The following is a 27,825-nucleotide window of genomic DNA, read 5'->3' as shown; positions in this document are numbered from 1 at the left end:
CTTTTTTTAATGAATAACAATATCAAATGAAGTATGTATTAGTTTATATATGTTTATTAATGTTATTTTAAAATCCAAATTAATTAAATAGGTTATCAGTGATCAGAAAAAAACCATTAATAGTTTACAATATTCATTATCTATAGTAGTTGCTAATTGACAAATTTAATTTATTGGTTCCTCACAAACACCTTAGCGGTTAATTACATGCAAAGTACCAACCTTATATTTATCATTAAAAGACAGCAAGAAAGACAAATGACAAAAAAATTGTGAATAGGGGAAAATCTAAATAGGAAACTGCAACCTGTGCTTGCATTTAAGCTTAGAAAACTTTATACTAAATAAATCAGAAATTATGTTTTTTGACATTATATTGTTACATATTCTAACAATATGTTCATAAAAGGCAATGGACGTTTATTATTAATGCAGAAGGGATCACATAGAACTAACCCTTAGACTGATCTTATGAACCCTAAAGTTAAAATTACTGATATCGAAAGAGCTTTTATAGGGTTGTATTTACAGAAATTGTTAAAGCCCTGGAATTTTTTTTAACACACCAAAAACTGATTTTGTTATTTAAATTTATATAATAGAACTTGCATTGTTTAGCTTCAACGTTTCTCATCCAATTGTTACATCCACAGGGTTCAAATTTAGGACAGCTCATATTCCTTCTGGTAATTGATTGTATGGGAAAAAATATTCAATTTGCACATTCAAGCTTGGCATTTTCAAATGTGTATAAAATAATTATCTCATGTTGGGTAGGATGCCTGTAATAAAATATCTAGGATTATACATTGTTGCAAATTCAAATTGAGAGCACATAAATCATATCTATAACAAGATTATACTAATGATTGTTGTGATCCTATTAAGAAAGGTGATTGGATATTGGTGAAGGTGTAGATGTATCTAACAGCATGGATAGTGAGTACTCCTATCCATGACCATGCTCTGTACCTATTATACATCATGGAAGCAGTGTCAAGTGTACATAAGCATGGAAAGGTAAAATCTTGACAAAAAGGGATGGGCATGAATCCCTGTATATATAAAAAAAAAACATATCTAAAAAAACTTCTTAATATGCTTGGTCATGTTCATAATTCAATATTTTTATAATACTTGAATGAATATACAATAGCAGCTTTTCAATTGAAGATTAACATCCCTCATATTAAATTTATTAAAGATTATTTTAATTATAAGGTCAGTGGTTCTCTGATTAATAAATTGGTTTTCCTAAAGTCTCTAGTATTGCAGGACTAAATACCTTCTTCAGTGAAATTCCTTCTTGTTTAGAATTCAGAACTAAATTTCATGTTATACAAAAAAAAAATACAAGTTTCTCATATTTTGATTAGTGGAATATTTGTTGATAATATTAGCAGGAAAAAATGTTTATTCAGGTCAGAAAGCTCTGAGTTTATCACTGATAAGATACATTCATTAACGGTCTACAATTTTTATTATCAGTCAATTAATAATTTAAAAAAAAAAACAATAAAATGATATTTGAGGTACCAATCTAGATATTTTTAAAATATCGAGTTACTTATATTCATTTATGAAGTGTATTCATTTATTTAAAATAGTAACACAAAAAAGTTTTCTTTTTCTACCAGTCTATGATGTATTGTTATAAAACAATACATTATAACATGTTTAATTAAACTTATATGTATTTACTTTAGTTATGTAAGTTTAAACAGTGTATCATCATAGATAAAGTATCCTTTCAGTAAATATTATCATAAGCATGTTTGGGTATATTATAATCTATATGTTCCACTGTTTCAAAAGTAAATATATTTTGAATTATCAACAGTTAATGGCAAATATGTTTTATCAGCTATGACTAATATGAATGTCATATGATTTGGATTCAAAAAAGTGCTTTTAAAAGAAGATTTTAAATTTGTCTAGACACAACATCATTGTGAGTCAAGTTTACACTGACACTGAATATTTAAAAAACATACAAATGTTTTATTATCTGCTTAAGATGTGAACTTTGTACCCTTGCATGTGCCACCATATACCAGTATCTTTATTCAACATATATTTTATTTGCAGCACAATGGAATATAAATTTCCTTAAATCAAGTTCATAATTTAGTTATTAAACTCAATATTTAACTATTAAAGAAAAAGTAATTTTTCATTTAGAAGAATGCCAAAGCCTTAAAAAACATTAATCAGAATGTGACTTTTCTGTTAAACATAATTTAATAAGCATACTGGTGGTACATGTTTTATTATTATTATGAAACTGTAAAATGCTTCATTTTATTCAATCATAAGAGAATATTCTAATGAATACTACTCACAAATGTCCATATTTGATTAATTACTATTTTTATGTGTCATAGAAATGAGGCAGAGAACCCATGATTATAATTAAAATAAAAACGTATGTACGTATGTGTTTTCCTAATTTAAAACCACTTACAATCAAGTGGTGCACAAACAAGATAAACTATCTTTAATTTAATTCATACATCACTTTTTAGAGCAAACAACCACATTCATGAATAATAAATACATGATAAAGGGGCTCAGTCTCATCTATACCTATCATTTTGCGGTTGAAACGTGAAACATCCCGTACGTAAAATAATCAGTCATAAAATATTAAATGGATACAAGTGAAGCAGATTAAATATGATAACGCTGCAAGTAATTGCATTAGTGGCGGCTTTCACTCTGACCTCATACAGGACCCTTTTTTGATTTAATAAAAATCACTTCCTTTGTTGAGATCTATTGTAGCAGTAATGTTATCTCCTTACTTAGTCATCTGGTCGTTTATTTTAACGTTATCTCTTTGTTGACTGATGGTTTTATACTCATTACAATAATAACTGTGCATAGGGGGTAAATGTAAATTTATTTGGATTATAGTTACTTTTTATTAAAGGAATAAGTTTTGCCATATCACAAAATAAAAATTATTAGATTTCCAGCAAGCAGAAAATACAACAAGTTTCAAGTGTAATTGGAATATTTTAAATAGAGGGTTTCAAAAATAGGAACTAAGTTTTTAAGAAACATTTAGTAAATACTATCTAGTAGCAGCAGAAGAAACCCAATTCTAAATATCTCTAGTTTGAAATTTCACCTAGTACAAAGCAATAGGAATATCGTGTAGCCAATTTTAACTTAGAATTAACATTATTTAGGTTGATCCACATTCAGAACACCTTGATGCATTATCAATGGTTTATATAAACTCCCCACATTTAATTTCTACACATGGAGTTCAGGTACATACTAATAAATCCTTTAGCTGGACATAGGCTGGACATAATGTCATTCCTTCCTTTATTCTTCAAGACTTCACAATGCTTTACACTCCTTTTTACTCCCCTCCTTCATATTTATTAAATCAGAGGTTTGGAGAGAAATTCAACAAAAAATATTGCAGATTATAGGACCTGTTTCCATACTATCTAAAACAGCTCATCTCTTCCATAGTCAATGATATCACTAGTACTGTTATGTATGAGTGTGTTTTATTGGCAAATTATAAACTAATGATAATTGCGTTCTACTGCAGAAGGACATGATGCTTTAGCACACTGGGGTACAATAAATAAACTACCACTGAATATTAAAAAGTGCATAATGAAATAAATTAAAATTATAGGTTAGGTAATAATAGTCACCTAGAACATGTGGGCTCTATTACGGATCTGGGGGTCATAATTGACAATAAACTCACATTTTATGAATTTTCATGATTGAGTCAACAAAGGAATTTAAAAAATTAGACAATTGATCTTATTACTTTATTCAATAACCTAATAAAGTTTAAATTACTTTATGTAGCATTCTTGTGGTTCCCCAATTATAATGTCCATATACATAGACAGAATTGATGGCATATACCCTCCGAGGGGTATGACCCTTAATTAGTTACTTATATAAATATAAAATGTTTTATTTGTATTTTATAAAATTGCAGCATTAGTCCTTTTTCTTGTTGACTTGCAGTTTTATAGCAGTTTGTTTGCTTAATGCTTATGTATGTGAGAAATGTAATATGACCTGTATGATATGCTTACCAACTGAAAACTGAACTTAAAGATGAAATTTGAGATCAGACATGGGTATTTTGTAAAGTCAACTCTTTGAATTACTCTTTGTTTTGTTTTAAATGTATAATAATTCAGATAGCAGTTAGGGTATGAATAACCCAATCGGTTTTTACAGGCCTCCCAAAATTTCTCAGTATTGCTATTTAAGTAATGGTTTAGCTTGTATATGCCCCTAAAGGTTAACTGATAAATATTGTTTACAACACAAAAAATGATTCATTCAGTTTGCTGAATGCACTAACAAATATATTTCCAAGAAAATAATTATCTGGTTTTCCTTTCCATCTTTGCAATATAAAAATTATTACATCAGGTATCTAATATTTTTATAACCATGCACAGTGGTCTCCAACATGTAAATGGTAGGAAAATTTAATAATAATCTTAAAGTTGGTGATTTAACAGATAAAATAGTTGACTTAGGTCAGAAGTGTAAGCAAAAAATTAAAGACGAAATGATTTGATCATTGACAAATACTTCTACAGATATTACTTGGGAAGTTCAACTTCATCAAAAACCCCAACTTATTCAAAACTAGTCAAATGAACAGTAATTTCTTTATTGGATTGTCCTTCATAGTTGCCAGATCTTAATCCCATAAAAAATTTATTCAAAATCATCCTGTAAATGTAATGGGCTTCCTTTCCTTGTCGATTATATATACCGAAAGTGTAGTAATAAAGTCGATTACCAAACCTATAAGAAAGTTTCAGATTAGCGGTATATATTTAATTTAAGGTGCAAATAAATTCAAACAAAAGCAATTTAATGGATTGCATAAAAATATTTACGTTTAACAATTCTGGACATTCATGTATTTTAATTGTTTTCATTCATTGTTTAAGCTACCAGGTATTTATTATTAATGAATAAATAATAATAATTGCTTATATAGAAATATGCTACATGATAATTAACCTATTTTTTTTAATATATCTAGGTTAAATCTCAATTATAGCATCCTGAGGAATTAATGATGGTATGACTAGGAAAATTTTGGGAGTTTGACAACATAGACGTTTGGGAAGCTAAGGCAAATTAAATTTGTTAATCTTAATGGACCTACATGGATAAATCCTACATAAACACCTATTCCCATTTGGGGTACCTCCCTCCCAATTATATTTGACATTTTGCTTAATTTGTTGTGTAGGTTCCCCATAATTGGTGCTAGGGATTAATGTTACACCTGAATAAAAGAATATGTCTGTCAGCTTCTCATAATTGTAATTCTTTAATAAATTGGGTGAAAAAAACCACGACTAATAGATGAATACTATTAAGATTCATTGTTTGCACAACAATTAACGGTTCTTATGAAGGTAACACGTTACCTTCAGTGCTTCCCGGTATATTTTTCTCCATATTTCCTTATTCAATTAACATTTTATATTATTATACAATATATGTTTATCTTGTTAGTCAAAATACTGTTGTCTGATTGGTTATAATTCCTTGGCCAATGCAGAGTCAGTATTCCAACCAGTACCAGATTTTCAGATTTCCACAGTCAACTTGGATGCCATAATAATGGTCTCTAAGGCCGTCGTCCCACCAAAGATACGCGACGGCGACGCGAAGGCGATACGATTTCGCCTGGACACATTCAGATGACATGCAGTTTCTCCACCAAAGATACGCGTTTCGTGTTTCCTACGTTTAGTTGTTCAGTTTAGTTCAAAATGTCATCGAGTGAAGACGAGGATGTGGTTGCAATGTATTGGTATTTGTGGAATAGAAAAAAAAATAAAAAAGCAAAAAAAAGAAAATAGTGGGTGCATACTTTTATTGAGAAAAATTTAAAAAAAAAAATGTTTGTTGCTGCTAAGAAGCTGCACAGACCTGCATTAAAATCCAGTTCAGCATTTCGTTGTGCCATAATAAACAAAAAAAAAACCTTCGATAAATGAAAAAAAAACGTCAACACACAGCCTGAATGTTGCTTCGCAACTGACACGTCCAGTCTACCGGCAACACGAAGGCGACACGCTTTTGGATGTGTCTTCGGCGCAGCGTTGGTGGGGACAAAATGATTTTAAAACATGGGTTCGACACGAAAGATACACGCTGGCGACATCGCGGAGATGTGGCGTCGCTGTCGTGTATCTTTGGTGGGACGACGGCCTAAGACTTACATGACTAAGTTATGCAATTTGTTGTCAAGCTGGTTGCTTATAAATTACTGAATGCATGGTAGGCAACCGGCTGAACAAACTTCTGACTTTCAGAGCAAGGAATTCATTGTTTGCTACTTCCAGGGGTTTCAAGCCATTGCTTGTTTCTTCTAGGGAGTAATTTTTTTACTACTCCCAGGCAATTGAAGGTTCTAGAGAAATGAAACCATTTTTTGCTTATTTTAGCTCATCAAAGCCATTTTTTTGTTTCTTCCATTGAGACAAAGATGTTTTTTGCTTTTTGCAGGCAATGGGACGTATTATGGAAAATTGGGTCAAAAGTCTTTCTGTTGCTGCTTCTATGAATTCGTTTGTAGTACTGTAAGGCGTTATAGACATTCTCTTTTACTTCTTGGATATTGAAGCGATTTTGTGTTTTTTTCAGGAAAGCATTTTTTTTGCTTCTTCCAGGCAATTGAAGCTTCTAGACAATTAAAGCCATTTTTTGGTTCTTGTCAACAATGGGAGTATTCAAACTTTGGTAAAAAACTAATTTTTTTGTGGGCAAAGATAATGCAAACCAATTTATCCTTAGTACAGATGCATACCTCATCTATAAATTGAACAACTTGTACATAATCATACACATATTTAATATATAACTGTATATATTCTATTCAATATATCCTTTTAAAAACCAGTTTTATTTCCAGATAAACCATCTGAACGATACCCACAAGCAGTTAATGGTACACTGGGTGGGAGAAAACAGCAAAGTGGTGATATGCCTGGCCAGGGATCCCTCTTACGGACTATTCGATTCCGAACTGGCAAACCCTTCGGCCGTTTACATCTCTTACGACGACGGCGACACCTACCAGAACAAAACCGACCAATTTCGTTTGAAAAATGGAAGCTATTCGGTGTTGGAGAAGTTTTATAACCATCCGAGATACAATACACACGTAAGTCATGTATATAGCCCATTCAGGTTGGATATCAACTTTGAGGCCTATCAAGGGGCTTAATTATGATCCTTTGATGGACTTTCAATCTCGTTTGATCTGAGAGCCATAGTCCCGACGTGTAAGAATTTTATGTGGATATTTAATGTATACTAATAATTACAAATAGCAATATGTGGTTAAATTCGCTTAACTACCTGGAATAAAGGAAATCATTCTTCCAGGCAGTTGAATTGCAGTTTATCATTTTTTTGTTTGTCATATCGTTTGTCATTTGCTAAGAACTTAAAAATCATCTTCCTTATTAAGCAGTGCCAAAAATAGAAGATGTAAGTAAATGATGTAGTATGACATTTAATGAGAGTAAACGTTCACATCTGGCATCCTAACTTATGTAAAATTGAGCAATAATAAGCTAGAGAGCAAACAAAACAAATTATTAAGGGTTTTGTCCTTGATCATATTAATTGTCTGTTGTTACTTAAGTTGGTCAATGTCAGGGCGAGTACAAGACGAAATTGAGACTTCATTTATATGAATTATGGTCTTAACTAATAATTAACTCAGGTGGTAACGTTTGTTAATGCCTTATTGAGAGACATTGGCTCTAAAACAGGGTTGAGAAGCCTGATAAAAAATTATTTCTACATAAATAGTTTAAAAACTCATGCATATAAGTTTGTATAATTGCGAACTGGGTAATATAACTAAAAACACTTACCAACAACCGTTATTATATACGTTGTTATCAGGCCATAATATGTATGCTTGATGAATCATTCATCGTCTTTACTTAATGTAACATTGAAACTTTTATTTCTACCCAATGTTGGAACTGTTCTATTTACATAACATTGCTGGTTCATGAATAATTTTTGAGTTATCTTTTTATGTATATTATGAATTTACTATAACTGTATTTAATGTAACAGACTTTTTTTAGCAATTTTTTGGTATTTATGTATCATATAAATATGCTAATGGTTGATATTTATCATTTAGACTTCAATCAATCAATCACACTGTTTTAAGGGCTTGTAATCTAAGTATGCTTGTCTCATTTCTTCTTAATCATTGCTTACTTCTGTTTAAATTACAAATCCTTGCTAGCCTAATATTTAGACTTTTGATGCTTATTTGCAAGTCTTCAGCTATACATACTCTCCTTTGTATAAAAATCATAATATTATTTTAATCGCAGATTAGGCAAGTGTGGATGAGTTCACTTACCTACCTCTACCTGGAATAACGAAATATTCCTCCAAGCAGTTGAATTAAATGCTCTTAATTGCCTGGAATAAAGAAAAATATTTAATTCAAACTGGGTTCTCTGTGTGGGCTGATGTATATATTCATTCAATTGCCTGGAATAAATACAAATATTTTTCCAGGCAGTTGAATTGGAAGTCCCTGTTGAGCTGATTAAATGTCCTCCAGTATCTGAAGGAACTAAATCTGTTCTTCCAGGTAGTTGAATTGGAGTCTGTTGTTTTCTTGGTCTGATGTGCTTGGTTGTGTGCCTGGACTTAATTAAAATATTCAACTTCCTCTCAGATAAATTGGGTTCTCTCTGTCAGGCAGGTATATTCACTTAACTGCCTGGAATAAATACAAATACTTTTCTGGGTAGTTGAATTGGATCTTCTCTCTTTTTCCTTCTTCTACTTCCTCTTTAACTGAATCCTAGTTCATATTCTTCGAATTAATTGGTTTAGGCAGTAATCCATGTTGCCGTCTAATAGTTCTTTGTCCTTATTTATTAGTTCGAGGTCTCCCTCAACCACTTACCTCATTTCCACAATGTCATGTTTCAACGCATGTTCCTAACTTTGGCTTCACAAAAGGAACTTTTCTCATATGCCATTTCTTTCACGGTCTCTATTACCCCTTGATAGCTTCGGTAGCTTTTACTTGATGCATCTCACTTAATTCATTGGTACTTTTGTGTCTTGCTACTGTTATATTCTTCATTGCTATTTTTTTCTTCCTTGTGTACTCCATTTCTTGATGTATGTTACTTCTTTTAAGTCTGTTCTTCCATTGATTGCACTCTGCAGATATGTCGGTGTTTGGTTAGCACCTCAAGGAGTTTATTGGTGCTATATTGTTTTCTAGTGAGTGATATTATTGCTCCTCTGTTACAACCTAACAGTATGGATCTAAGTTATTCCAGGGTTAAGTTGGGGTCGTTACTTTGTAAGTTAATTGTAACCACACTGTGAGAAAGTCCGCAAGAAGAATATCTGAAAAAAACTTATACTATTAATCATGCCTATATGCAAGTAAAAAAGTCATTATTCAATTTAAATATGTCTTAGGGTAATAACTGTGACTTAAAAATGCATTTTTTTAAACTTACACATTTATAGATAGAAATACATATATTACTATTACAAATGGTTAAGTTAACAGAATTAGAGTTGCCCCTTATTACAAATCTATGAAATTTGAATTACATATAGGAAATAACACAAATATTTTCCCATTTATAGAAACATTAAGATTGGTACATTCAGCACTGGAAAAAGAAAAAATTATATAATAGTAATAAAATCCAGTAATATCTTAGGTTCTTAAAATAACTTCTTTTAAACTTATTAGTGTGTTTTATTTCTTTATTGAAAATAGTAAGGCATTGTATAATTGAATTCCTCTGTGATAAATTGATTTAAGTCCCATACATGTACTGAAGTGCTGCTAAGTATGATATGATACATCATTTGATCATTTTGACTGGATTTATAAACACTCCTGCAGCTGTACCCCACACAGACGATAAGATAATGTAAATGACTATACATATGAGAAAAATATAGTTGTTTTCCTAAATTCAGGTTTATCAGATATGCAATCCTATATAAAATGCCAATAAAAGGTGAAATTTATTTCATTAAATTTTCTCAATGTGCACACTATAATAATCTGCCCAAGAGTTAACATTCTGAAGAGATTGACCTTTGTTTGATATAAACAACAATAATAAAGTTTAACAATTTTTTCCTTTAGTTTGTCTTCACTGACGTCAAGCACAATCTGTTATACGTAACCACCAACCACGGGAAGGACTTTAAGAGGGTCGAGCTAAAATTCACACCCAGCGAACTGTCCTTCCTTGAGGTAACCTCCGAGGTTTTTGTTGTGTTGGATAAAAACGATACTAAAAATAGAGTAAGTACTGAAAATTAGTCATTCTATTATGCTGGTCCTTTTTAACATTCTCGAAGCTTTTACCAGCGAGTTCACCTGATTTAAAGCCCATAGTTTTATTTCGTTGGGAGCCATTTGAAATTGTTGATTAATGCCACAAATATAAACGAGCAATTAAAAAAAAATGACTGATTTAAAAAAAGGTGACTTGAATTTGAGCCTAAGGATGAGGGTGTTAATTCTCAAGGTCATTTAAAAGTCAGTCATTTCAGATGTGAATTATTTCTTGTGACCTTAGTTTGTAAGCTTGCTTAATTTTTTTTTTGTTGAATATAGGTAAAAAAAAACGACTTGAGACGATCGATTTTTATATTTTGGTTGACGTTTCGATTTCTATGAGATCATCGTTAGGACTCTAAAAGATAAAAATACAAATAAAATCATCAATCAACATTCCGGCAAAGTTACAAAGGCTAAATTTTTGCACACAGTAAAGGTAATAATTAATGCTCCAATAAAAATAAGTTTTCTTTGATCTAATTTAAGTATTTTGCATAAAATTTGTTCTTTGGAAGAACTGATTATTGAGGTTTTAATTGCTGAGCACTTTTAAAAGTTTTAACATCCATTTGATTAGGAATCAGTTGCAAAAATATAAAGAAATAATTAAGTCAACTGTTCAATGCTTATTTCAACTTAATTAGCTACAAAACCCTTGTACACTTGAACACCTTATACATAGTATAAAATCCTACAGTATGTGAGTCTGTCCCTAGATATGTTTATCTTTTTAATTTCTAACAACATACAGCCTTTAACAATGTTTGTTTTTTTCCTCTATAAAAAATTGATATGAAAGACGATTGTCTTACAGCTATTGTCCATTGATTGAATACATTCAACTGCCTGGAAGAAATAAATATATTCTCCCAGGCAGTTGATTCATAGTTTCTTACTCTATTTTCTCTCTCTCTGTCCATTGATTGAATGCATTTAACTGCCTGGAAGAAATATAATTTGTCTTCCAAGCAGTTGATTTAGAGTCTCTTTCTCTCTCTCTATTAGGTAAGCAAATGCATTTTCATCTCTGTCCAACGATTGAGTGCACTTAACTCCCTGGAAAAAATGAAGATATTCTTCTAGGCAGTTGATTTTAGGTGACTTACTCTATTTTCTCTCTCTGTCCATTGATTGAATGCATTTAATTGCCTGGAAGAAATACAATTTGTCTTCCAAGCAGTTGATTTAGAGTCTCTTTCTCTCTCTGTTAGGTAATTAAATGCATTTTCATCTTTGTCTAACGATTGAGCGCACTCAATTGCCTGGAAGAACTACAACTTGTCTTCCAAACATTTGATTTAGAGTCTCTTTCTCTCTCTATTAGGTAAGCAAATGCATTTTCATATCTGTCCAACGATTGAGTGCACTTAACTGCCTGGAAAAAATAAAGATATTCTCCCAGGAAGTTGACTTAAAGTGTCTTACTTTATTTTTTCTGTCGGTCTATAAATCCCAAGATAGATGGTTAAAAAAAATTTAAAAACTTGACCACGAATAAATTCCTATAAATCCTTGCACTTATTATGGTTTTTTCAATTATTATTATTATTAACCAAGATGATCTATGATATATGTAAGTGTAGAGGCAGTCTTTTAATTTTTATAGAATGTTTCTCATATTGTCTCATATTAAATTGTGCTAGTTGTTTTAAATTTTAAATGTGAATTACACCTTAATAATCAATTCTTCAAGAGAATTAATTTGATGCAAATACTTAAATTAGACTAAAGAAAACTTACTTTTAATTGAGCCTTAATTATTACTTTTACTGTGTGTGAAAATTTAAGAGTCCTGAGGATAGTCTCTCACAGATAGAATAATATTAATCTGCTTTATTGTCAAAAAATTCTAAAAAATAAAAAACATACAAAAGATTACAATCCAGAAAACATACAATATAAATATGTACTCATAAATACATACTATAAATCTTTGTACAATAAACTCAAAATTGTATAAATTGTAAATAGAGCCCTAAACGTCGACCAAAATACATAAATCGATCGTCTGAAACAGTTTGTTTCTGACCTACATCCAACAAAAAAATTAAGAAAGTCAGTCATTTTTTTTGAATAGGATGTATGTATTAGTAAAAAAAAAGTAAGATTTCTTTGGCAAGGCTAATATTTGCTATTCAAGTTCTTTTTTGGTGTTGAGTGAAGATACCTTTGGAGGAATAATCGACATTAACTGTGACAATGAATAATTAACTGCGCCGACTTTGAATTCATTTCAAATAACGAAGTCATCTCAGAGTACTGCTAAAAAACTGTAAATATAAAACTAAACCTAAACTTTCTAGTTATGGATAACGGAAGACTTCGGGGACAGTTTCCGGGAAGCCCACGAGTTCGTCAAGGCGTTCTTCTGGGTGAGCGACGGCGATTACCATCACCTTGTGGTCCAGAGATACGAACCCAGCGGGTTAGGAAGCGTTATCTATTCCCACGACCTGTTGAGGAACCGAGTGAGCCACGTGTACGCCACCAATATCAAGGATTTCTTTTTGAGAGGGGATTATTTGTTTACCACCAGAAATAACACTAGGGTAAGCATTAAACGGTCTAAATTTTTTTCAATTCAGTCTACTTACTATAGTTTAATTTTAAGTTGTTGTTGTTGTTGTTATTCCAAGGTTCATGGATAATAGACTAGTTGGTGATACAGTAGATGTCAAAATACAGGTTTCCAATATAGAAAATACCCATATATATGATTTTTTGCACACGTTGGTGAATTTTAAGTTTATCAGGTGTTTGTTTCATTTCGAGTGGTCCGTAAGCAAATTTGTCTCTGCAGTAAATTCGTGAGATTTTGTGAACCATGTAGTCCGCCTTCGTCCAAATGTTTGAAACCAGCAACAGCTGTGGAATTGTCTTATGACTCAGTTTTTGACTTTAGCCTTAAAGATTCTAGCAATGCCACGATCACACTCTCCAGTGCACTCAATTTTTCACTATCCTGGATCTGTGTGAAGGGCCAATTACTGATTAAGACGAGTTTTGCATAGAGGTGCATACAAATCCACTTGTCCAAGAGCTGTGATATAATATATGAGTGAAACAAAAGTTTGGAGTCAAAATGAATTCCCAGCTCTGTTGTGTTGTTTATCTTGATTTACCAAAGTAGATCAAGAGTAGTGATTCTCATGTATGGATGAATTTATGGCCTTACCATTTCACCTGCACTACTCAGAGTAAAAAGTTAAAGAAACGAACTTTGTTGAAAACAGGAGCAGGTGTCATTGATAAATAGCTTAAACAGAAAGGGCCTTAAACAACTATCAAGATGTTCTTAGCCAACTAAAGAGAGGTCATTGCCTTGAGCTTATATGGTACAATAATATGGTTTACGTGGTTAAAAGTACCCTCTACAGTGAGTCTTTCAACGTTAAAGGCCAGTAAATCAGTTCCATTAATTATGCTAATAGGGTTATAATTGTTCACTCAGGAATATCTCCCATCTCTTGAAGCAATATTCTGGAAAAAGGCCAGGATACGGTCAAAAATAACTCCCTACCAGCTGCACCAAGTTTGATTTTCTGGGCTCTATTTTTCCAAGTAACTAAAGAGGCTTTTTCCAATTTCAACAGGTTGCTACTTCTAGCTTGATCTGCCTCTATCGAAAGCCTGAGAAAAGTTGAAAACCGGATCTAATTGTAGACCTGTACCCATTTGGCAATAAGTAAATAGTTTGTCTGAAAAATATACAAAGAAGTTGCAAAAGTCTGGAAGCGAAATGCTCTCAACATGCCTGAAATAAAATTAGAAATTGAAAGAAACGTTTGTCTGGTAGTCCTAAAATATTATTTCAAATACCTGGAATTTATTTAAAGTTTCTAGAAATGACCCAGGAATAAAACAAAAAATGTCTGCAAAATCCTGGAATACGAATAAATTTTTTTATATAGAAAGAAAACATGAAAAAACCCTTTAAATTCCTGAACAAAGAGATCAAAAATGATGCCTAAATGCCTGGAAAAAAATTAAAAATGACCTCAAATGCCTGGAATAAAATGAAGCTCTATGAAATGAAAATGATATCAAAATTGAATTTAATTAGAAATGGCAACAAACTCCAGAAAGTCCTAAATATATTTCAAATACCTGGACATTCTCAATCTGCAAATTACTTGTATACCCTGGTATATTGGTAATTTTTTTAAACGTGGAAAACGCTTCAAATTATTGAACAAAAATATGAAAAATGACGCCAAAATGCCTGGAAGTAAATTAAATATGATCTGAAATTCCTGTGAAGCAAATAACTTATTATTTCAACGGGCCTGAAATAAAATGAAAATGCGACGAGATGCCTGGTATGCAGAAAAAATGCTTATAAAAGTTATCCATAAAAGACTAAAGACATTTCTGTTTTTTTATTTCTAAGTTCTTTCATAAATTCTAGAGATACTGAGTCTGAGGAAGAAATTTAAAAAACCATTTCTATCGAAGAACATTAGAAAAGCTTAAAACCCATTGAACATCTTTGGGGTGCTTTAACCTGCCTATAAAAAGGCTGTTTAATACCAGTAGTAAGTCAGAGTACTTTTCAAAAATTGATTGATTCTATGACAAGAATTCAGACAGTCTTAAATGCAAATTTTTGTAAACTGTAATTGTGCTTAGCACTAATAGAGAAAAACCTTCTTTGGCGGACACTTTTTTTATAGTCCCGAATTCATTATATTCAATTCTATTTATGTACTTGTACAGAAACTGGTTCTAATGGGACTAAGTAACAAAGAATACAATTGCTTTACTAAATATAGCGTTATACATGCTAACGACACGATAAAATGAATGGAAAAATCATACTACAATAAACAACCTGGACAACTTGGATATTAAATAAAATTAACGTAACGCCTAATAATGAGGAATAAAAAATATTTTGAGCAACAAGGTTGAGCATCATTTCCACTCTGATATTGATTAATAACATCAATTGATACACTGTTTAATTTCCTTGTTTTCTAGAATGTAATTTTCTTGTAACTATTCTTAAAATTGCCCAGGCTTATTAGAAATTTTTCATTTAAAAATAAAATTAATATCTAAAATGTCCAAGATTTTTTAAGTGAAATTTTATTGAAATAATCTTGCTTTAAACTGTATATTTTGACATCTCCACTGACTCTAAACTCCATGACTAACACTTCAGCTAGTTTCAACCGCTTTTCAGATTACCAAACTAACAAATTGAATTTAACAACAATTTTCCTTATTGACACAGCTTTTATCACCGCGTTAGTTATTTACCCGACAAATTGGATAATTTGGCCTTTAAGCGCAAAATTAAGATATTTTCCGACCAAAAAATGATAATAACAATTTATTAGTGACGAGCATTTCGTGGTGTTTTTGTACCTAATTTTAGATAAACGTTCTCCGCGTTGTCTTGTTATCGTCGTTCTATTGTTGACGACGATCGTTGCACTTGCAAAGCAAATATAACGAATTAATAAATATATTAATCGGCTTTAAGGATATTGTCTGTTGGAAAAATGACGTTTTAAATTATGGTTTTTTATCAGATGTTTGTTGGTACACACTGTCCTGGATTTGAATTTATATGGAAATCACGTTTTTCGAGTAAATTATCGCGTATCTCATTCGTCAAGGTTTGGACTGTTTTTCAAAAACAACAAACCGACAGATCGCAATATTTATAGTCAACTGGAGAGAAAGTGTCGCAGGTTTAGGACTCAAATAAAAACTGATTTTATTTCGGAAGAAACGCCAACGTTTCGACCTTTATTTAGTCCATCTTTAGTCCTATTTGTATTTAAAAATCAGCCTATGTCCAGTGATGAGATATGAAAACATTATGAACTGTATCCCTTTACATCTACGTTAACAAATTAAAAAAAAAAACAGTACAATTCAAAGGACAAAATAACTCAACAGTTTTTAGATCTAATCAGTGTTCATAGTGTTAGAATACTATTTTAGGGGAAAATAGTAAAACCACGATATTTAAAATAAAACCGATTTATTAAACTGAATAATACAACGAGCCCGCTTAACGTGATAGCCTAAACTAAATCCCATTACATCTTTTTAAAAACAACCTTCCTTCTTGTTTATACTTTCTGGCGCGGTATCGAAGAAATGTTGAGTGGCTGTCTTTGCGTTCTTCTTGCTAACAATAGGCTGATTTTTAAACCGAAATAGCCCTGAAGCTGGTCTAAATAAAGGCCGAAACGTCGGCATTGATTCTGAAATATGATCAGTTATATTTGAAGTACTATACCTGCGACATTTTCTCTCCATTTCACACTAAAGACGTTAAACTTCATTAATGGTTTATAGTCAGCCTTATCAAACGCCTTAGTGAAGTTGGAATAAATAGCGATTGCTTGATGACCTGTTTTCAAGGCGCTTAGTTTGAATTTTTTTCTTTATGAATATTTTCCTTATTTTTGTTTCACGTACTAGCTGGACTAATATAACAAATGTCGAGTATCTCAGTTATCTTATCAAGTCTCTTCAGGTTTTAGGAGAAAAGCAGGTTTGACAACAAGATTTTTGTTTCTTTTTATCCTTTATTAAATCATCAATGGAAATATTCTCAGTTTCCTTGCCAGCATTAATTGCTATTTCTCTATCAAGGTTTTTTCATCATTCTCTTTCATGTTTTCCATATGTTCATAATCTAATCCATTCACGTTCGCACGATCTAGGTGAAGAACTGAGAATCCCTATATAGAAATCATCTGTAGGAAAATTGTTCTTTCCCTCACTCATCAAAGTTTCATTATCACTAGCTTTCATAACTTCTTCTGACATATGTATTAGTTCCATTTTTAGCGCAATTGTTTTCAGAATAATCTAGTATGGATTTTTTCTCTCTGTTTTTTGTTTTGGTGGTATAAAATCCACTTTTTTGATGTACATGTAAAAATCATTTCTGTTCTGATCCTTTGACCCTCTACTAATTGCATGCATTAAACTGGATCAGCAGAAAGTTTTAGAAATAAACTTGCTTGATCTCTCACATGTCTCCTTGGTTCTATCTAGACCCATATCGAAGATAAATAGTCAAAAAACGCAGTATTAGTAAATAATTCCAGTATTCTCATTAGTTTATCGGGTTTATTTCAAAGGACTCTGGTAAATTAACTTTTGTTCGAAGAACTTATCCAAAGATATAATGATTATTAACTGGTGTTGGGTTACATTCTTGAGTCTAAATAACTGCTGATTTTTCTCCTCTAAATACTCTTCTACTAGTCTCTTCTCTCTGCTTCTTGGCACAACTGCATGGAATACGATAGACATCTGGAATTTCCAATACTATTTACTGGTCTTAGTAAAAATATGTTAATGTGGAAACCGTGGGGATCGCATTGATATCTTATATCAGTCTTGTAGTTTAATTGGAATATGAATGCGAAAAACTGTTTAGTATTCTTCCAACATGTTTTCTTTATTTCCGAGAACAGTAACGGAAAAAATTTCGCCACAATTATAGAGAAAATAGTAGGCATCTGGGATTTTCATTTTCCTTGTCAAAATTCACTATTATTTCTCTAACAAAGTCTTTTTCATTTAAATGAGTTTCATTCTTTCGGATTTTCTTTAGTGTTTAATTTAATGATTTCAATTTGTTCCCACATCTAAAAAAAATTATATTTTAAGCCATTCGATTCCAGGTTTTCATCTTATTTTTTACGTTCGTTTTTTGTTAATCACTATTGCGAAAATTCATCCAAATAAGTGCCACTCTTATATACTGCAACCCTATTAATATTATAATGATAATGTATCAAAGAGTGGCATTTACAGGCTACAGTGTGATTCTTGTGACTGTTCATATGTGGGACGTACTTGTACTTAAAAAGTAACCATAATTTTAGTCAAAAGTCTAATTTTAAAATCCTTCATCAAGTTAGTTCTAAAAATTACAACCGATTGGATTTTCTTGAAGATCACCAATGAGCTCAACAATAATCTCTCTTGTTTAAATATACAAGTAAACCTCAATAGACCTTACGTTTCGTTAAATAGGAGACTGCACAATTAACATCTTTCCTGATTGATTCTATTGTAAATTTTTTCTTTACACCGTTAAATAAATTACAACCTATTTTTTAGGCTCTTTACACAAACGCAAATTTACTGTTGTAGTCTAGTTTGTTTCGCGATTTTGTTTTAACATCCAACTTTTGTGACAATTTTGTGGTCAATCTTTATAGACCGATCTGTCGCCACTATCCCTTTGACAGGTTTGACGTTGATTCTGAAGTGAAGTTGACAATAGGATGACTCTAACTTATTTTAATGTTGTTTCCCGCCTTTTAACACAGTTTAAACATAAACTTGGAAGGCGACTAACTCATCCTTTTTCAAATATTGGACGTCTTTTTATCGGTGTGTTATTTGTAGTCTTGAATATCCTTAAATGTTGTTTTAATATGTGAAAATGTTTTTGCCACTATGTGGAACTCCTGTGCATAACTGATAAGTGAGTACATTTTATTTCTTTATCTTTAATTTTTCTTTATCTTCCTTTTCCCTATCAGTGCTAACTTTCAGTTTCAGATAATGGCCCATACGCCGAAAGCGCTCTAAGATAATAATAAACATTTTGCTCTGCGTATATGTGGTTTGATTATTTCGTACTATTAATATTTGAAATTTTCGATATTCATGCTAAAAATGCTGTTTAACCATATGCCAAGTGTCGCAGCAACTTTGTGACTTCGACAAACGAGAATCTAAATTAACGATAGTTTAGAGGCATGGTTGCTGAGACACCCTATTAACTTGTTTAACCTATTTAATACCTCCACTTGACTAACGATTATAATTGCTTTTAGGGCCAACTAGAGTTGTATGTCTCTTACAAGCTCGGCAAGCAGCTACTTTGCTATTTTGACTCACCACGCGATATCTTAAACTTCTACATCGCGGACGTAACAAATAATAGGGCTTTAATAGTAGCGAGTCACACGCAAACCGGCTCTAACCTGTACGTATCTGACAACCTAGGAGGGAAGGATGGGCATGTTTATTTCGTGCTTTCTATCAAAAACGTATTCGCTTTCTTTCCGAATCCCGCTTGGCAGAGCACATTATTATAGTAAGTGCACAATAATATTATTAATAACACTACAGTAGTTACCGTTAACGATAATCTATTTTATTTCAATGTACCTGTATACTTACTTCGCTAAGTATTGCATAAATATAGTCTCGGTACTCGGTTGCGAAAACGAAATGCCTGCACGTTTGCCCTTTTTGATTTAATTAAGCCTACTAGTGAGGTTAATCAACTGTCATTTTAACGTTGGAAAACCACGCCCAATTCTTTGCTTGTGAGTAAGAGCCCCTTGTCAAAAGTCGTGAAAAGGAAGGAGGGACCATTGTAAATTATATATTTTTTGGAACTTTCTCTATTAAACCCCGATGAACTGATGTATTTTTAACTAAATTTTGGAGATTCTTTAACGAGTTTGGCACTTCTTTAATGGCAACACCGGTCGGTCAATTTCAGAAGTTTTTGGATCAACTATGGCCAATTTATTAATTTTAAGCCACATCGCTTTTTTTTTTTAATTTAAATTTTTGGAGGGATTAGTATAGCCTGACACCCTACCACATTAAATAATTTTATAACTAATTTACAACTTACTAGTAACTATGCGAAAATTTTGCCTAATTACTATTGCAAATTTAAGTTGTAACTCCTAGCTGTAAAATATGCCCCTGTGCGGTCATTAGTTAGCACTTATAATTGTTATTTTAAGATCTCAAATACTAAAATACCTAAACTATTAAGACTTAATAATCTGTGAAAAAAGTACTATATTACCGACTTAAATTTAAAACAACTTAAATTTTTCTTAAGTATTTGTGAATTAATTCCTAGAAATATTATATTTGTTGTGCACATTCTTTGATAAAAATTTTGTTTTGGTTTTTTATTCCCTTTAACTCAGGTGGTAGAATATTATACATTTTTGACGCAAGATAAATAAAAAATTTTAGGTTAATACTTTTGAAATTATTTGGTATGCTTAAGTTTAGTTACCTCTATCTTTTGCCCTTGTTTTATGATTGTGATTTATTTGGTTTTTAATAATATCATGGCTGTGCATGTGTGAACAAATTGATGTGATATATAAAGTTCTTATGTTGGTGGTCTGTTCAGGAAATAGATGTTCTGTAGGATAAAGTTTTGGCCTGTTATACCGGTGCATCGCTGAACTGACCATAGGAAATCCCATATACAGGGTATCACCTAATGGTATGTCGTAATTTTAAGGGGGAGTTCCTGGATAAGTTTTAAGTCGAAAAGATCACATAAACTTGGGTCTTAAAATGCCTAGTTTTTAAGATACAGGGTGTTGAAGATTTATTTTATTTTCAGTTATTAATACATTTTCTAAAGACGGTTTGAGATATTCAACTGACTTTTGCCATATGATATTATGGTATAGATACACACTTTTTCGATATTTATTTACTTTTTTTCAATAACTAGTAGCTATGATTAGTTATCAATACAATTAAAAAAAAATACTACGCTATTGACTTGGGAAAAAAGATATGTCTTTGACCTTGTTCATAACGAAGACATGCAGGTTAAGGCTCCCTTACATAAGTATTCCTTAAATATATTGGCAAGTGACTATTAATATAACAAAAAGGCCTGCAAACTAAAAATTTGCAATATAAAACCCAAAGTTGTCAAATTTTATACTAAGTCGAATTTTAATTTTGTTTTCGTAATTTGGACAATAATACAGACTGGACAATCATATAAAGTTCTCTTGCTCCACCCCATCTTGTCATTGATTGTATTTTATATATAATTAATAAGTGTCCCACTTTAGAAAATTAAAGATGAAATAAAAAAAAAAAACGATGGAGTACTTGGCCTAAAAACGTCGTCAATAATTCTAAGATATCTACATACCTTAAGAAAATTTACAACTAATCCATAATTCTAGCATTACCATAATGTGTAAATACTATGGGCTTTGATTGGAGATGGCACACAATAAACCCACGGAAAATTGGAATGAACTCGGAGGTAACTCAATGGAAACTAAACAATGTCCAATTAACGCAAATGTGGTTAGTCAGTTTTACTGTTGCAGATAATCCAACAGCCAACTAGCTGTTATTCAATGCATTTGTGTCAAGGACTCCTTTTACTTCACTCAGACAGATGTAGATTAAGTTAAAAGTGTTCTTCATACTGTTAAGAATAAACAAATTTATGGGATTGATGGATTGTCTGCTAAGATTCGTTAAATTCCGCCAGATGAAGCTCTCTCTTCTATTGCATTTGCAATTAATGTTTCTTATGAAACGGCTACATTTTCGAACGACCTCCAGGTATCTATTGAAGTGACGAACTAAATTACTCTGCTGGTTATAGATCCATCTCACTTTTACCATGCCTATCTAAGATCATAGAAATGTTGGTTAAGCAAAGAATGATGAGCTTTATCACTCTAATAAGCACAGCATATTAAGCAAATGTCAGTATAGAGGTCTTTGTCTTTCAGGAGAAGGCAAATTGTCAAGTCAATGGATATCTGTTGTAAGTCCAATAGTTCAAGTAGTTCCCGACGATTCCGTGCTTGGCTCTATTTTATTTCTTCTATATATTAATCACCTTGCATCTCTTCATATGAGAGGTCGTTTCACAATATTTACAGCTGATGATCATGAAGACCCATGAAGATCATGAGTCATTAATGGAAATAGTCACTCCTTCACGTGAATCACTTTATGGTCTCACTGTATATTTTGATCATGACTGGGAATAAACCATGTGTGCAAGCTTTTCATTTTAGTTTGTTTTTTCTTTTTAATCTTTCTGGTGATAACTTTAATTACTGTCATAATTTTCTCATATATTTATGATGTTTGCCTTTTTTATTAAAAATATTGCTAGCTTAAATATCTCCTTTTTTTAATTTTATTTCTATTTGCCTCTTATTATTAATCACTAGTTACTCTTTAAGGGCTGAATGTCTTATCTAGTAGGAAGCTTTGTCCACAAATACTCAAACGGTTTTGATTTAATTGACTTGTGCATTTGTATACCTTGCTAAATAAATCAAAATGGTGATGGATATATACAGATATAATGGATATAACATTAAATGCGTCCGAATTATTAAAGTTTTAGATCACAGAAAATAGATTATTGTTGACAGCAACCGAAAATGACTTTAATCTATACATATTAATAATTGTTATTTTAGCCACATTTCAGAAGAGGCATTCGCGGACGTCTATAAAGTAGAAGGCCTCTCAGGTATTTATATAGCATCGAAAGTGGTGTCCCCTAGCAGTAAAGTTCTGCAGCAAGGTCCTCAGCATCTCAGTTCGGTGATTACGTTCGATCACGGGGCTTCTTGGCGCCCCATTCAGCCTCCAGAGACTGACGTTGAGGGTCAGGATACCGGCTGTTTAGTCTCCAAAGGATGTTCGTTGCACTTGAGTCAAAAGTTCAGTCAGTTGTACCCTGAAAGCAGATCGGTGCCTATTTTATCCAGTAAATCCGCTCCGGGAATTATTGTTGCTACTGGTGTGCTAGGGAGTAACCTTAAAGGCCATTATGGGGTTTATATAAGTGTGGATGCTGGGTTGACTTGGAGGCAAACTTTGAGGGAGCTATACTTTTTCAATATGGGGGATCACGGAGGGATTCTTTCGGCTGTGAAGTACTATAAGACCAAAGGTGAAACTAGACATATTCTGTATTCGATCGATGAAGGTTTGACTTGGAACCAGACCCAATTTCATAACGAGGAAATTAGACTTTATGGACTGATGACCGAACCTGGAGAAAATACCACTGTGTTTACTATGTTCGGGTCGCTGCCGAAGGAACATCGATGGATCATCGTCAAAGTGGATTTAGCCAAAGTGTTCCCCAAGCAGTGCAAAGAGGAAGACTACAAGATGTGGTCTCCGAGTCAGACCGAAGAGAATCGCAGTTACATCCCCTGTATCTTAGGGGAACAGACGGTTTACCAAAGACGAATGCCAAAAGCCAAATGTTTGAACGGTTTAGATTATGTCCGACTAGTTTCCAAGAAGCCGTGCGACTGTGACGCCATGGATTTCGAATGTGACTTTGGATTTAAAAACGCCGGCGATAGGATTCCTAGGTGCATCCGGGACGAGGATATGAAGGAATACGACCCTTATAAAGTACCTGGAACTTGTTCACCACATAATTTCTACTTGAGAACAAAGGGTAAGCCAAAAGCTTTTTTTTTCAAAACAAATTTTTACCATTTTAAAGGCATTATTTGCAAAATTATTATGACCAAAGGCATAGTTTTTAGGAAAATAATTAAACAAAATCTCGAAACTTTTATGCAGGGTGATTCATTAAGAATGGGCACCAGATACAGGGTATTTAAAGTTGGAATTTTAATTAGAAATTTCTTAATAATTTTGTGATTTTAAGCAGTATCGTCTTGAAAATTGGCGACTTTATGTGTTTTGTGGTGAATTTAGCATTATTTATACAGGGCGTTAGTTACACCCTGTTACTTAGGTAAATTACAACATATCTTTTTTGCCTAATCAGTTATCGCTAAAATGACTAGAAAATCTAAAAGGCAGTTCAATTTTGAATAAAAAAGGTACTCTTGTTTATTTCATGTAACTAACAGTTTTTAAATTATTTGCTTTTTAAACATTTAGCGTAAAGAATCCTAAGCCACCGTTATTACATTGACTTTTTTTCAACTAGGCTTGTGTCAGCTCTTTTTCGTGTAAAGAAATTATATTACAATTTTACTGTCATTAAGTAAGAGTGTATTATTTGTAGTAAAAATTCTAAAATAAGAAAATGCCACGTCATAATGAATATTCCAACAGTGAAATGCGTGATATGATTTGCGTTTTTGCTCAGTCAAATTATAGTGGACTTGGTGCAGCCAGAAGGTATTTAGATCTTTTTCTAACCCAAATCGAAGACAACCCATTCACAAACTGTGCAGACGTATTTATACCCGCCTTTTTCCGTCCTAAAACCTTAAATGGTGCTCTAAAATATATCAACGTCGATGATGAAGAAGAGGTTTTAGCTCGTATTTTGGAAAATCCAGATCTCAGTACTCGTCGGTTAAGTATGGTAACAAGAATAAGCCAATAGTCTATTTGGAGAATTTTAAAGAAAGAGAATCTCCGTCCGTATCAATCATGTCCAAAATTTGCTCCTAATGTGAACGGGTCCCTCTATTTAAACTTCCTTGAACAACAGTTAAACCCACTACTAGAAGATGTACCACTAGCCATAAGTTTTTCTCTGCCAGTACGGCTATACCTGAATGAACATTTTCCTCACCGGTGTATTGGGCGTGGCAGTAAATTTGTTTGGCCACCTAGAAGTCCAGACTTAAACCCTCTAGACTTCTCAATATGGTCACACATGAAGGGCATGGTTTACAAAGATACAACTAATTCCATCGAAGAATTACAACAGAAAATTCAAGAAGCTGTACTAATATCAAAAATAATCGACAAATGTTATTTAATATTCAAAGATCTTTAAGGAGACGCTTTATAAAGTGTATCGAAGTGGAAGGCGGCCATTTTGAGCATTTACTTTGAAGTTTTCTTTTAATATTGTTACTGATTGTTATCTGTTGCCTTTTAGATTTTCTAGTCGTCTTAGCCATAACTGATGAGGCAAAAAAGATATGTTGTAATTTACCTAAGTAACAGGGTGTAATTAACGTCCTGTACAAATAATGCTAAATTCACCACAAAATTCGTAATTTTCATGTCAAAACACATAAAGTCGCCAATTTTCAAGACGATACTGTTTAAAATCACAAAATTATTAAGAAATTTAAAATTAAAATTCCAGCTTTAAATACCCTGCATCTCGTAAACCTGCAACATTTGTATAAGACATGTTAAGCTCAATCGTCATATTTTGGTGTGTAGTATCTCCAGTTCAGAGATTGCCCATTCTTAATGAATCTTTTTTTTGGAAGTTGCTTTAAAATGCTTGATAATTTCACCAAAATATTTTGATTTTAGGTTACCGTAAAATAGCAGAAGATCAATGCGTCGGCGGTTTTGAGCAGCACTACCTCCCCGACATTGTGCCTTGTCCTTTTAAAGAAGTGGACGATTTCCTCCTGTTCGCCCAAAGAGAGAACATTTCCAGGTACAATCTAATCACCGGAGTCCTGGAAACTTTACCCATCAAAAACCTGAAAAACGTTATCGCAATCGACTTCGACATGGAAAATAATTGCGTTTACTGGGCGGATATTAACTTGGACACGATAAACAGGCAGTGCTTCACCAACGGCAGCAAATTGGAAACGCTCGTTTCTAACGATTTGGCATCTATCGAGGGAATGGCTTACGATTGGATCTCGAAAACTCTCTATTTTGTCGACGGAATCCGTTCCAAGATCGAACTGATAAGGACGAACGTAAAACGTAACGGGAGGATGAGAAGGACCATTTTGGATAATAGAATTTTGAAGAAACCCAGAGGTATTGCCGTACATCCTTCGGCTGGATATATGTTTTGGACAGACTGGTCAGCTGAGAATCCTTCTGTAAATAGAGCGAATTTAGATGGTTCGAATGTCAAAGCTTTGTTTGGTAAGGATAAAGTGGAATGGCCTAATGGAATAACCGTGGACTACATTGCTAATAGGTAAGGGAAATTAGTGGAAACATTACAATTTAACGAAAAAAAATTTTGAATAAGGAATTAGGCTCTAGGCTGTGGAAATTTGAATTTTGGTTGTGTTTATCCTGCTGCGAATACTAGCAAACTAGATTTTACATTCGTTGCAGTAGAGTTACACTCAGCATATTTCTATATTCATATTTTCGTATTTTCTTGTCCACACCGACTGGTCTAGCGTCTATAGTTGTTCAGAAATAGTCAAAGCTTGCGATTTATTTTATAATATTCTAAATAAAAAGAAATGTATTTCCTAAAAAAATAACAATATAGATAATTACTAGTATGCATAGTTTTGGAGGACAATGGGCACCTTATTAAAATAAGCACTATGGAGAAGTAAAGATGATTCAATAATTAATTAATAAACAAACAAACATGTATGTACAATAATAACAAACTAGGGAAAGATAGAAAATTAAAATATGATACTATTGAAACAGAATATACCGTGATAGATGCTTTCGAAATTATCTTATTTTTTACTTTCATGTAATTGCTAGCAAATCTTATTTTCTTTGGTAGAAAAGTACATATTGGTAATACTTTAGGCAGGAAAAACGAAATGTCTTTCAATTTTTTGGTCCTTGTTTCAATTAAGTAATGGTTGATCGTGCTGTGGAATTTATTATTTCTAAAGCTAATCCTAATAACGTTTTTTATATAAAATTGCCTTACGTTAGGTAATTTGGCTTAAATAAGTTTAATGTTGGGGACATTTTGTTTTTCAACATTATGGTTTTTACTACATATTTTTGAGTTACAAATAAGGGTGCTAACACGCTTTTGCATGCAGCTTCCCATAGTGTAATACCATATATTAGCACTGATTCACCACATTTCTCAAATCATAAAACTTGAACAATGATCCTCTAATTTTCTTATTGATAAAATTTGCTGTTGCCATATTATGCATTGATCGAAAAATATGCCTAAATACTCGGTATCATCTTTTCTTTCAATTAATTGAGTCCACTTACATAAGTTTACTCATTTACAATCATAATATATATGAAGAATAAGCCATTCCTGATATGGCAGGCCTCTAGAAGACATTCCAAAAGTAAGAAAATTAGCCTTACTTGTGAATACTAATTAAAAAAAATAAAAAAATAATTACTTACCAACCACTTACTGTGGTTTGCTAAATGTATTGTTAATTTATTATTTATTAATTTTTACTATTTGCATACGATTCGTAAGATATGTCTCAAAAGGTTTTAATAAAGTACCTGTAATACCCAAATTCTTAAGTTTTTTAAGAAGAGTGCGATATTCCACAGTGTCGATTGCCTTTGACAGATCCAGGAATACTGCGAATGGCTTGGACCCTTCGTTAAAACTTTCTGTTATAAAATCTTAACTAAATTAAGAGTCATCTGCTATAATAAGAGAATCATAAATTTTTTCACCATTTTTATTTACAATTGATTTGATGTAATTTTTAAGATTTTTAAATCATTCAGCAAAACTTAAAAAAATCAGAAAATGTTTCTTGAAAACTTACATTTTTCAACAAACTGTTCCATACAAGATGAGCAGAAGAAGGTACTCTGCCTCGCACACAAAAATTACCGTAAACGTAAAATAGATCTTTTTTTATAAATTTTTAATAACATTACAGAATTTAGTCAATAGGTCAGAACAGAATTTAACATATGTAGAGACAGGACCAAGTTTGGGTTTTTTGTATGAGCAAAAAAGGATTTTCTTTATTTATTATATT

The 27,825-nt window shown here is 32.3% G+C and overlaps 1 protein-coding gene across 1 annotated transcript in view; it reads left to right on the top strand.

Annotated features, from left to right (window-relative positions):
* LOC126744752 (sortilin-related receptor-like) overlaps nucleotides 1-27,825 on the top strand; it is a 75,793-nt gene that overhangs the window by 2,292 nt on the left and 45,676 nt on the right. The window contains exons 2-7 of the mRNA XM_050452305.1: nucleotides 6,941-7,192; nucleotides 10,199-10,360; nucleotides 12,703-12,948; nucleotides 19,225-19,487; nucleotides 22,630-23,630; nucleotides 25,433-26,066. Of these exons, the coding sequence (XP_050308262.1) occupies nucleotides 6,941-7,192; nucleotides 10,199-10,360; nucleotides 12,703-12,948; nucleotides 19,225-19,487; nucleotides 22,630-23,630; nucleotides 25,433-26,066 (2,558 nt within the window). The remainder of the gene's footprint in view (nucleotides 1-6,940; nucleotides 7,193-10,198; nucleotides 10,361-12,702; nucleotides 12,949-19,224; nucleotides 19,488-22,629; nucleotides 23,631-25,432; nucleotides 26,067-27,825) is intronic.

This window comes from Anthonomus grandis, chromosome 14 (genome assembly GCF_022605725.1).
Source record: "Anthonomus grandis grandis chromosome 14, icAntGran1.3, whole genome shotgun sequence".
In the NCBI taxonomy this organism is placed as follows: domain Eukaryota; kingdom Metazoa; phylum Arthropoda; class Insecta; order Coleoptera; family Curculionidae; genus Anthonomus; species Anthonomus grandis.
The sequence above is the reverse complement of the archived record's forward strand: the minus strand, read 5'-3'. Positions and strand labels throughout refer to the sequence as shown.